The following is a 12,315-nucleotide window of genomic DNA, read 5'->3' as shown; positions in this document are numbered from 1 at the left end:
TTCATCCAAACCTAGCCTTTCAAAGTGACCCCTAACAAATAGCTTTTGGCCTGTTTTGGCACCCTAGAGCTACTTAGGGACAGGTATCCTGACCCTGTAACTCTGGCCCCAGTCTGGAACATTAGTTCAAAGCCTCATTCGTTTGCAGCACTCCCCAGTCCCACCTCTAGCCTTGGAGAAGGGCTGGGGCTGCAAACTGGAAATCTGCTATGTGCTCTGGGTGAGTGGCCAAGGTCTGAATTTCTGGAAATTGTGGGATTGACCTGCAGAACAAAAATAATTCCAATGAAATATGTCCCAGTTGGCACTGCTGCTGAAAGTGGTCCCTGTGAACTAAGGGAAAGGTCAGGAGAGGGCAGTGAGGATGGTGCTAGGAGGTGGGGATCAGAAAGGCCAGCTAGAGAGTGTCCAGCGACAGAGAGGGCAGTGCCACACAGAAGGGAGGGGTTGGTGGGACCCTGGGCAGACAGAGGAGGGCTGTGGGCAGAGGCTTCCTGCTAGGAGCCTAGAGGTCTTTCTTCACTAATTCATTCAACACTATTTATTGAGCACCTACTAGGTGACTGGCCCTTGGCAGGCACTGGGGGTATTGCAGTGAACAGAACCAAATACCCTCTCATGTGGAGCTCATATTCAGACTGGGGAGATGGAGAAGAATTATACTCGGATACATCAAAGGTGTTAGGAAGAGAGACAGAGAATTTCCTTGTGGTCCAGTGGTTTAGGACTTTCACTATCGTGGCCCGGGTTCAATCTATGGTCAGGGAGCTAAAATCCTGTAAATCCCACAGCCATGCAGCTAAAAAAAAAAAAAGAAGAAGAAGAAGAGGGACAAATAAGGCAGAGTGAGGGGGCAGATTCAGAAACTGAAGAAACTAGGGAAAACCACTAGACCATCAGGTATGACCTAAATCAAATCCCTTCGATTATACTGTGGATGAGAAATAGATTTAAGGGACTAAATCTGTTAGACAGACTGCCTGATGAACTATGGCTGGAGGTTCGTGACAATATACAGGAGACAGGGATCAAGGCCATCCCCAAGAAAAAGAAATGCAAAAAAAACCAAAATGGCTGTCTGAGGAGGCCTTACAAACAGCTGTGAAAGGAAGAGAAGCAAAAAGCAAAGGAGAAAAGGAAAGATATAAGCATCTGAATGCAGAGTTCCAAAGAATAGCAAGGAGGGATAAGAAAGCCTTCCTCAGTGATTAGTGCAAAGAAATAAGAAAAACAACAGAATGGGAAAGACTAGAGATCTCTTCAAGAAAATTAGAGATACCAAGGCAACATTTCATGCAAAGATGTGCTTAATAAAGGACAGAAATGGTATGGACCTAACAGAGGCAGAAGATATTATGAAGAGATGGCAAGAATACAAGAAGAACTGTACAAAAATGATCTTCATGACCCAGATAATCACGATGGTGTGATCACTCACCTAGAGCCAGACATCCTGGAATGTGAAGTCAAGTGGGCCTTAGGAACCATCACTACGAACAAAGCTAGTGGAGGTGATGAAATTCCAGTTGAGCTATTTCAAATCCTGAAAGATGATGCTGTGAAAAGGCTGTACTCAGTATGCCAGCAAACTTGGAAAACTCAGCCATGGCCACAGCACTGGAAAAGGTCAGTTTTCATTCCAAACCCAAAGAAAGGCAATGCCAAAGAATGCTCCAACTACCGCACAATTGCACTCATCTCACACGCTAGTAAAGCAATGCTCAAAATTCTCCAGGCCAGGCTTCAGCAATATGTGAACTTCCAGATGTTCAAGCTGGTTTTAGAAAGGGCAGAGGAACCAAAGATCAAATTGCCAACATTCACTGGCTCATCGAAAAATAAGAGAGTTCCAGAAAAACATCTATTTCTGCTTTATTGACTATGCCAAAGCCTTTGACTGTGTGGATCACCATGAACTGTGGAAAATTCTGAAAGAGATGGGCATACCAGACCACCTGACCTGCCTCTTGAGAAACCTGTATGCAGGTCAGGAAGCAACAGTTAGAACTGGACATGGAACAACAGACTGGTTCCAAATAGGAAAAGGAGTACGTCAAGGCTGTATATTGTCACCCTGCTTATTTAACTTACATGCAGGGTACATCATGAGAAATGCTGGGCTGGATGAAGCACAAGCTGGAATCAAGATTGCCAGGAGAAATGTCAATAACCTCAGATATGCAGATGACACCACCTTTATGGCAGAACGTGAAGAAAAACTAAAGAGCCTCTTGATGAAAGTGAAAGAAGAGAGTGAAAAAGTTGGCTTAAAGCTCAACATTCAGAAAACTAAGATCATGGCATCCGGTCCGATCATTTCATGGCAAATAGGTGGGGAAACAGTGGCAGACTTTATTTTTTGGGGCTCCAAAATCACTGCAGATGGTGACTGCAGCCATGAAATTAAAAGACGATTGCTCCTTGGAAGGAAGGTTATGACTAACCTAGACAGCATATTAAAAAGCAGGAACATAACTTTGCCAACAAAGGTCCGTCTAGTCAAGGCTACGGTTTTTCCAGTGGTCATGTATGGATGTGAGGGTTGGACTATAAGGAAAGTTGAGCACCGAAGAATTGATACTTTTGAACTGTAGAGTTGGAGAAGACTCTTGAGAGTTCCTTGGACTGCAAGGAGATCCAACCAGCCCATCCTAAAAGAGCTCAGCCCTGGGTGTTCTTTGGAAGGACTGATGTTGAAGCTCAAACTCCAATACTTTGGCCACCTGATGCAAAGATCTGACTCATTTGAAAAGACCCTGATGCTGGGAAAGATTGAGGGCAGGAGGAGAAGGGGACGACAGAGGATGAGATGGCTGGATGGCATCACTGACTCGATGCACGTGAATCTGAGTGAACCCCAGGAGTTGGTGATGGACAGGGAGGCCTGGTGTGCTGCGGTTCATGGGGTTGCAAAGAGTCAGACACAACTGAGCGACTGAACTGAACTGAGGGTCTCTTCCTTCTCTTCTTTGGTTTCACTTCCCCAGATCCTGAAAACCAGAAAGTGTCTCCGTGATCTGCCCCACCCCCCACCCTGCTCCCTGTGTTCAGCTGCTCACATCACCTGCTCCCACCTTGGGGCCCTGCTATTGCTCTTTTCTCAAGCTGGACTCTGTAGGGCTCACTTCCTCTATCTCTGGAGACTTTCAGATACCAACTCTCCAGATCTTCCCCAGTCACCATATTGTCACTCTGTCCCTTCAGTTCAGTTCAGTCAGTTCAGTCGTTCAGTCGTGTCTGACTCTTTACAACCCCATGCACGCCAGGCCTCCCTGTCCATCACCAACTCCCGGAGCTTGCTCAAACTCATGTCCATTGAGTTGGTGATGCCATTCAACCATCTTATCCTCTGTCATCCCCTTCTCTTCCTGCCCTCGATCTTTCCCAGCATGAGCGTCTTTTCAAATGAGTCAGCTCTTTGCATCAGGTGGCCAAAGTATTGGAGTTTGAGCTTCAACATCAGTCCTTCCAATGAGCACCCAGGACTGATCTCCCTTAGGATGGATTGGATGGATCTCCTTGCAGTCCAGGAGACTCTCAAGAGTCTTCTCCAACACCACAGTTCAAAAGCATCAATTCTTCGGTGCTCAGCTTTCTTTATAGTCCAACTCTCACATCCATACATGACCACTGGAAAAACCGTAGCCTTGACTAGACGGACCTTTGTTGGCAAAGTTATGTCTCTGCTTTTTAATATGCTTGTCTAGGTTGGTCATAACTTTCCTTCCAAGAAGCATGGCTGCAGTCACCATCTGCAGTGATTTTGGAGCCCCAAAAAATAAAGTCTGCCACTGTTTCCCCACCTATTTGCCATGAAATGATCGGACCGGATGCCATGATCTTAGTTTTCTGAATGTTGAGCTTTAAGCCAACTTTTTCACTCTCTTCTTTCACTTTCATCAAGAGGCTCTTTAGTTTTTCTTCACGTTCTGCCATAAAGGTGGTGTCATCTGCATATCTGAGGTTATTGACATTTCTCCTGGCAATCTTGATTCCAGCTTGTGCTTCATCCAGCCCAGCATTTCTCATGATGTACCCTGCATGTAAGTTAAATAAGCAGGGTGACAATATACAGCCTTGACGTACTCCTTTTCCTATTTGGAACCAGTCTGTTGTTCCATGTCCAGTTCTAACTGTTGCTTCCTGACCTGCATACAGGTTTCTCAAGAGGCAGGTCAGGTGGTCTGGTATGCCCATCTCTTTCAGAATTTTCCACAGTTCATGGTGATCCACACAGTCAAAGGCTTTGGCATAGTCAATAAAGCAGAAATAGATGTTTTTCTGGAACTCTCTTATTTTTCGATGAGCCAGTGAATGTTGGCAATTTGATCTTTGGTTCCTCTGCCCTTTCTAAAACCAGCTTGAACATCTGGAAGTTCACATATTGCTGAAGCCTGGCCTGGAGAATTTTGAGCATTGCTTTACTAGCGTGTGAGATGAGTGCAATTGTGCGGTAGTTGGAGCATTCTTTGGCATTGCCTTTCTTTGGGTTTGGAATGAAAACTGACCTTTTCCAGTGCTGTGGCCATGGCTGAGTTTTCCAAGTTTGCTGGCATACTGAGTACAGCCTTTTCACAGCATCATCTTTCAGGATTTGAAATAGCTCAACTGGAATTTCATCACCTCCACTAGCTTTGTTCGTAGTGATGGTTCCTAAGGCCCACTTGACTTCACATTCCAGGATGTCTGGCTCTAGGTGAGAAACCCTCACACCTGAGCAATGGGGAGGGGTGTGTGGAGAGGAAAGTGGAGGGTGGGAGAGAAAACAGGAGTAGAGTCAGCCGGGGGCCAGACATGCTTTGTCTGGGCGAGGGCCTCTGGGAGGAGGCGAGAAGATGGGGCCTGGCCTATGCCCCCAGTTACAGCCTTGGGAGCCTCCACGAGGAGCTGACGCTGGAGCTGTCTACCCCTCATACCCACAGTGTGCACGTGTCAACAAGCACACATAGAAAACCAGCACAGTGCATGTAAATAGAAATGAACGTGCATGAACACACATGTGCACGCAAACTCCTCCTGCGAAGGCAGACGTTCGTTAGAAATTCTAGAACATCAAGGCTGAAGGACATCAGACAGTCTCATCTGACTCCCACATGAAAAAGAGAAGCTGTATTTTCAATGGCCCAGGACAGACTCTCCTTCTGGGGAGACCCACAGGCTTACCCAAGTCCCTCCAGGAGCAGCTGAGCTCCCTACCAATTATTCCCACAAGCTGTGTGGAGAGAGAGTGAGGTTGGGATCAAGACCCACCTGCCCTCTTGGCATGATGGCAAAGCCCTAGCACCGCGGCTGCCCACACTTCTGAGTGCCTGCTGTCTCCTTCCTCTCAAAGCGGATTTCCAGGCCCACTAGACCTTCTCTCTCCATCTCCTTTGCTGTGTCTTCCTTTCTCTACCTCCACTCTAACCCTGGTTCTTAGTGATTCTGCGGCTTTTCTCTTTCTTTCTCCCCCATCTCTCTGTCTCTCTTTCCTTGGTCTCTCAGTTTCTCTCCGGTTCCCTCTCTGCTGGGCTCTATCCCTCTCACTCTATTTTCTTTCTCTCTCTCTCCAGGATCTTTCTTTGCCTTCCAGGAAAAGCTGACGTGGCTCTGGTCACTCAGCGGGAGTGAGGCCTCTTTGGGGTGGGGGCTTCAGGAGGGCTGAGCCGCTGCAGCTGGGGAGGGATTGGCCGCCCCGTGGGAAGGAGAGGCTGGAGGGATGGGAGGAGAAAGGGCTGGGCTTCCAAGGAGGGCTGGAAAAGGGGGAGCCGGAAGAATAACTCTGGGAAGAGGCGAGCACCACCTCCCCTGTTAGGGCGATCAGCTGTTCCAGCTGGCCTGGGACTGTCTGGATTTTAACACCGAAAACCCCGCATCCCAGGACTGCCGGGCACTCTACCCTGAGGCCCACAGGAGCCAGGATGGGGCAGGCAGGAAGGGCTTCCAGACCTGACTCCTTCCCTCCCACTCCACACCTTCCAATTCTCCCTTCCACTGTTGAAAGGCTGCCGGGTATCCAGGGATGGTGCAGAGGTTTGGGGTCTTGGAGATGCTCTCTAGTCCTAGGCCTTTATGCCCGCATCTGTGATCTAGGGATAGTCAGGGTGTTCACACACTCACCAAGGACCCCCACCTCCAGGCCCCCAGGGAGCTCCTGGCCTGGGAAGAGAAAGGGGAGCTGACTCCCAGTTGTGTCCTTACCTGCTCGCATCATCTCCTGTGGGACAGGCTTTGCAGGAAGAGCTTGATAAGATGATGGCACCCGGAGAGCTGAGGGGCTGCCTAGGAGGTGATAAGCCCCACCCTTGGAGGCGCGCCACTGCTTCTCAGGCTTTGTGGTGGGTGGCCCCACGTGGCCCACTGTGAAGCACCTTGGAGGACGCGAGACGCTTCTTAGTAGAGGCCCTCTGCGTCCCCGTGGCCCTTGTCCTGTTGTTCTTCCTGGGAGAGGTGGCTCATGCTGCCCCCTTTTTACCCTCAGGAGGTGATGGGATCTGGGCAGATGGGGGAGGGTTGTCAGTGACTGATGGGTGCAGACTCGGTGGGCAGGTTACTCTTGCTTCACCTGCCATAGCTCCTGTTCCCCCCACACCCCCACCCCCAGCTGTTCTGCACGGGATTCTGAGGATGGCCTGGCGCTGGGTTACCATCAAGGTCTTTGGCAATGTGGAATGAGGTGCAAGGACCCTCAGGAAGGCTGGTAACATGCTCACATACCCAACAGAGTGCGGATCCCCCACGCACGCTCATGCTCATGTTAAGTCGCTCAGTCATGTCCAACTCTGTGTGACCCTGTGGACTGTAGCCTGCCAGGCTCCTCCATCCATGGGATTCTCCAGGCAAGGGTACTGGAGTGGGTGGTCATTCCCTCCCAACCCAGGGATTGAACCCACATATCTTATGTCTTCTGCATTGGCAGGCAGCTAGTGCCACCGGGGAAGTGGGTCCCCTACATTGTGTGAGATAGCCTTAAAACGTCCTAAGGAACCTAGTCTGGACCCAGAGTCCCTATCTGTAAAAGAGGGTGTGGAGAAGGGAGCCTCCAAAGTGCTTTCATTTGCGGCATCTGATGCTCACCCAACTCACCCACTCGTTGAGTCAAGAGCTATTTATTGAGCATCTTCTCTTGTGCCAGGGATTAGCAACAACTGGGAGGACAAGTTGTCTGCCTTCAACAGGCTTCCTCCCCAGTAGAGGGGTCTCCCTTTAAACACGTGGGAGTACATTTATGTTGAGTGAATTAACTGAGAGAACCTCTAAAAAGAAAGACAGTTCTAAACAAGTAAACTAACAGGGGAAAATTAAAAGGCAACTTAAAGAAACAGACAACGCAGATAGAAGAACACTTTTTAAAAAAGGCTATTATTAGCTTCAGAGAAATAAAAAATATATATACATAAAACAAGAACTGGGTGTAAATCTCCTCCCCGGAGGCAGTTAGAGTTGGGACGGTGGAGTTCAAAGAGTGATACTGCCTCTCCAGACAAGCAGCACCAACGGTGGGGTTTCAGGCCCTTTGGGAGACCCCAGAGAGAATATTACAGAAGGAGCAAGGTCCTCAACCTCACCTGGCTGCCAGGTGGACAGTCCTGGGTGATAGAGCCGTCTCTGTGCCTGAGTGCCTCAGAATCCCCATCAGAAAGCTGAAGCCTGGCTGATTCCTGTCCGGAGCTTCCTTTTACCCGACTGGAGTGCAGTCACACCCCTGCCTGCCTCCGCCCTCCTCTCCCAGCTCGGCTCAGGCTCATCCGGAGACCTCCTGGGACTTTAAGTGTTTAGGGCAGCCCAGCCCTGGAGCCAGCAGGCAGCCGTGACTTGGGGCGGCGGGCTGGTGAGGAGGACGTGTTTTCTTACAAAAACAGGTCTGAAGTTTTGGCTTCTCCCTGAGACTCTGCATCATGGTGGGTGTTTTATACACTTTGGCCTCAGCTTTTCACTGGAACACACCCACCACCCACACAGACACATGGTCACAGAGATGCACATTCATTTCTACACATAAACACACACACGTGCCTAAATATACGAATTAGACTCACACACATCCACACAAACACACAAAGACTTAACCTCACAACCCGCACAAACACACACACTCAAACATTCCAAAACACACAAATTCACACATACGTGATCTCACACCCACATCCACACACACACACACACACACACATACAAACTCATCCACACACAGAGATGTCACACCCACACTCAGACATGCAGACACAGTCCCTCACGTGGTCCCAACTTGGAGAATGCCCTCTCCTTTTTCTCCTGTTCAAAGTGAGGTTAAAAGTCCCCCACCTTCCATGGGATTCAATTTCCCACCCCTCCCTCCCATAAAATCCTTCTGGCCCCATGTTTTCTTGGGTCCTGTCCAGCTAGTGCTGTGGCTTTAAGGAAGTTGAAGCTGCTAAAAGTGAGTGAGAGAGAGAGAGAAGAAAAAAACAAAAAATTTGGCATCTTTTCCCCCTCAAGTTTCTGGTGTCACTTATGAAACACGGGTCCTTGTTGCTGCAGAGAGGCAGTCGTTTTGCTGGAAGGAGGGAGTATACGGACTGCCTGGGTTCCCTTCCTGCAGCCTCGTGTCAACAGATGGTCTCAGGCACCCTGTCTGGATAAGGGCAGGCCCAGGTGTGCAGACTGAAGGTGGGACAGGGACCAGGCTGTCCCTTCCTCCAGCATCGTCATCTTGCCTTGGCCCTGCAGACTGTCCAGGACTAACTCTTTCTTTGTTGCTTATTGGTTCCATCTTAGAAGAAGCCCTGCTTGACTAAGAAAGAGTAGTTTGAAGGTAAGTCAGCGGCAAAAGGGCTCTAAGGGCCAGTGGGAGGAGAAAGCAGTCTACTGGGCATGGGGACTGGACACTTTCCTGTTGGTTTGGGGTGCTCAAACAATCCCTTCCTTGGATCTGTTCAGGGGCCACGGATCCCTCTAACAACCACAGCTCTGGAAACCCCAGCAGTATTTGGGTTGAGCCACTGGCCTCATCCAAGCCAGCTGAGAGGTCCTAGCAGGAGTTTATTTAGGCAGCTGCCTGGTGTAGTTTGAACCGAAAAGGCCAAGGGTGTGAGTCTGTAGAAAGGGTCTGGTGTGTGCTGTGGTCACGGCTGGTAGGAGCAGGAGAGCAGTGGGTGGGGCAGATGGGGGTGGTGTGCACTGCACAAGGGGCCTTGTCTAGGCCAGGGGGCAGAGCATACCTTTGGGGGGCTCCAGGGGGAGGGGCTGTGGCCAGGATGTGGGAGGGCAGGAGGGAGGCTCTGCCAAATGCTGGGGGAGGCGGCGGCTGGAAAACAGATTTCAAGTCACAAAGTCAGCTAGGAGCCGGCGGAGGCAGGGAGAGTTCTCGGCTCAGAGAAAGAGCTGGGGTCCTCTTCCATCTTGTCTTCGCCCCCTCCTGACTGCGTGACCTCGGGCAAGTCCTGGACCTTCTGTGGGCCTCAGTTTCCCCTTCTGTAGAATGGGGGTGGTGGGCTAGGTGGTGTGTGGGGTGTCTTATCTGGATTATGTGGGCAGGGCCTTCTGATGGGGAAGAGCTCTGTGTCGGGGTGCTGAGAGGGACAGGTGCCTTCTGTGGGTCTTTGGGGGTCACCTTGGAGGCATGTCCTTCTCTGCAGGATGCAGGAGCTGCGTCTGCTGTGCCTGGTGGTCCTTGTGGGCCTGGCACGGGCCTGTCCAGAGCCCTGTGAATGCGGGGAGAAGTACGGCTTCCACATTGCCGACTGTGCCTACCGTGACCTGAAGGCTGTGCCATCCGGCTTCCCGGCCAACGTGACCACGCTGAGCCTATCGGCCAACCAGCTGTCAAGCCTGCCAGGGGGCGCCTTTAGGGAAGTGCCCCGGCTGCAGTCGCTGTGGCTGGCCCACAATGAGATCCGCAGCGTGGCCGCGGGTGCCCTGGCATCTCTGAGCCAACTCAAGAGCCTGGATCTCAGCCACAATCTCATCTCCGAGTTTGCCTGGAGCGACCTGCATAGCCTCAGCGCCCTTCAGTTGCTCAAGATGGACAGCAACGAGCTGACCTTCATCCCCCGGGACGCCTTCCGCAGCCTTCGCGCCCTGCGCTCGCTGCAGCTCAACCATAACCGCCTGCACACGCTGGCCGAGGGCACTTTTGCCCCGCTCACTGCACTGTCTCACCTGCAGATCAACGATAACCCCTTTGACTGTACCTGCGGCATCGTATGGTTCAAGACGTGGGCCCTGACCACAGCCGTGTCCATCCCAGAGCAGGACAACATCACCTGCACTTCGCCCCACGTGCTCAAGGGCACGCGGCTGAACCGTCTGCTGCCGCTGCCCTGCTCCACACCCTCGGTGCAGCTTACCTACCAGCCCAGCCAGGATGGGGCCGAGCTGCGTCCGGGCTTCGTGCTGGCACTGCACTGTGACGTGGATGGGCAGCCAGCCCCTCAGCTCCACTGGCACATCCAGACTCCCAGTGGCACCGTGGAGATCGCTAGCCCCAACGTGGGTGCCGATGGGCGTGCCCTGCCTGGTGTCCTGGCGGCCAGCAGCCGCCCACGCTTCCAAGCCTTTGCCAATGGCAGCCTGCTCATCCCTGACTTTGGCAAGCTGGAGGAGGGCACCTACAGCTGCCTGGCTACCAACGAGCTGGGCAGCGCGGAGAGCTCGGTGAATGTGGCCCTGGCCACACCAGGTGAGGGTGGCGAGGACGTGCTGGGCCGCAGGTTCCGGGGCAAGGCGGCCGAGGGGAAGGTCTGCTACACGGTAGACAACGAGGTGCAGCCATCGGGTCCGGAGGACAACGTGGTCATCATCTACCTCAGCCGCGCCAGGGGCCCCGAGGCTGCAGCAACAGCAGAAGGTGTCTCTGGGAAGCAGCCCCCTGGCCTGCTTCTGCTGGGCCAGAGCCTCCTCCTCCTCTTCCTCGCTTCCTTCTAGCCCCACCCCTACCTGAGGGCTTGCTGACTCCTGCCCTGACCGCTGGCTGTCCCTCACAAGTGTTGCAGGGGCCTGGGGGTAGCAATTCTTGGAGCCTGCATCAGGGACTTCCCACCTTCCTACCTCCCCTTCTCATCCCTTCTGGGACACTCAGCACTCCCACTTCTAGACTTGCTCAAAGCTAGTGACTAGGATGAAATTGGATCCCCTAACTCACCGTCTAAGGTACTAATTGCTGCTAACCACGCTGCACATGCTCCTCTGTCTCGGGGGCAGCATGCCGACCAGGCGATGCCCTAACCACCCAGGGGGAGCCTCCCTGATGGACTTCCAGGCACTGGGACTGACAAGCTCTCTAAGGCTACGGTCAGAGCCTGGGGCTTGGGGCTGGGCGGGGAAGTAGCCTGAAGCAGATGGGCACGGGAGATGTAGAATTAGGACACAGAGCAAGTGGCTGGCGTAGCTTGGAGGCTCTCTGATCTGCTTGAGCTCCTGCTGACCTTCCATGTTCTCTAACGACTTGAGGGCTGGGGAGTCTCTGCCCTCAGACAGGACTAGAAGGCCCAGGATGGTGCTCATTTCCAACTCTTCCTCCCTTGATGTGCCCCTCCATCCTGGATTCCTGCCCTGCCTTCCTCTCCAGGTACACATCTATCACCTGCCTTCCCCTCTACCTCGGGAGAGGCTAGCCAGCCTGGGGGCGGCAGAGAAATAAATAGCATTTCTGATGTTCCCCTGTGTCTGCCTCGAGTTTTGTCTGGATCTAGGAGCCCTGCTGCCTCCAACCCCGCCCCTTTCCAGATCAAAGGGTGCTATGCTTAGGGACAAGAGCCTGTGAAAGAAGCTCTGAAGCCTCTGACCAGAGCCCCCAGAACTGCTGAGACCAGCAAAGTGGAGACAGGGAGGCCCAGGAACATAGGGTAGCAGCTGTGAGACTTGGAGTCTGGCCAGCCCCCCTTCCCCCTCCTCTACACACAGTGTCTCCTCATCCCTCTGTCAGCTTGCAGCTCCCACTAGGCTGCTGTCGCCAGAGCACAGGCAGAGGATGACCGCACCTCTGATGGAAAACAGCAGGATGCAGCCAAGTCCCCTGTGCTGTGTTACCTTGGGTGAGTCACTGCCCATCTCTGGACTTTGATTTCCTCAGAAAACAAAGGATGGGGTGGGACATGGTAATGTTAAGGGTTCCACTGACTCTGAGTATCTAAGGCCTTATAATCCTAACCCAGCATGGACCCCTTGACATCTCTGGCTCTGTTCACAGCTGAGCAGGCTTAGCTTCTTGCAGTAGGATATGGGCCTAAGACCTGAGTTGGGGGCAGCTGGGGAACACTTGTGTCCTGCCTGAACTAGCTAAAGTCCCCTGTAGCCCCCGTGCCCTCAGGGTGAAGCTGGAGTCTCCGGTCAGACGTTCCTGGCCATTCTGGCTGG

At 52.3% G+C, this 12,315-nt stretch overlaps 1 protein-coding gene across 2 annotated transcripts; it reads left to right on the top strand.

Annotated features, from left to right (window-relative positions):
* Nucleotides 1–7,806: 7,806 nt before the first annotated feature.
* On the top strand, nt 7,807–11,610 carry ISLR (immunoglobulin superfamily containing leucine rich repeat). 2 transcript variants are annotated; one of them, XM_052659760.1, is made up of 3 exons: nt 7,807–7,841; nt 8,737–8,773; nt 9,597–11,610. In XM_052659760.1, exon 3 carries the CDS (start codon nt 9,598–9,600, stop codon nt 10,882–10,884), a length of 1,287 nt encoding a protein of 428 aa, XP_052515720.1. In that variant the 5' UTR covers nt 7,807–7,841; nt 8,737–8,773; nt 9,597; the 3' UTR covers nt 10,885–11,610. The 2 variants fall into 2 exon arrangements, with proteins under 2 accessions (XP_052515720.1, XP_052515721.1); XM_052659761.1 differs by lacking the exons at nt 7,807–7,841; nt 8,737–8,773 and adding an exon at nt 9,296–9,394.
* The last annotated feature ends 705 nt before the right edge of the window (nt 11,611–12,315 follow it).

The sequence above is a fragment of the Budorcas taxicolor genome, chromosome 21 (genome assembly GCF_023091745.1).
Source record: "Budorcas taxicolor isolate Tak-1 chromosome 21, Takin1.1, whole genome shotgun sequence".
NCBI lineage: Eukaryota > Metazoa > Chordata > Mammalia > Artiodactyla > Bovidae > Budorcas > Budorcas taxicolor.
This window is presented reverse-complemented; position numbering and strand designations above follow the sequence as displayed.

What these genes read in the sequence shown, in the direction of transcription:
- ISLR (XM_052659760.1), top strand. Translation starts at nt 9,598, where the DNA reads ATGCAGGAGCTGCGTCTGCTGTGCCTGGTGGTCCTTGTGGGCCTGGCA.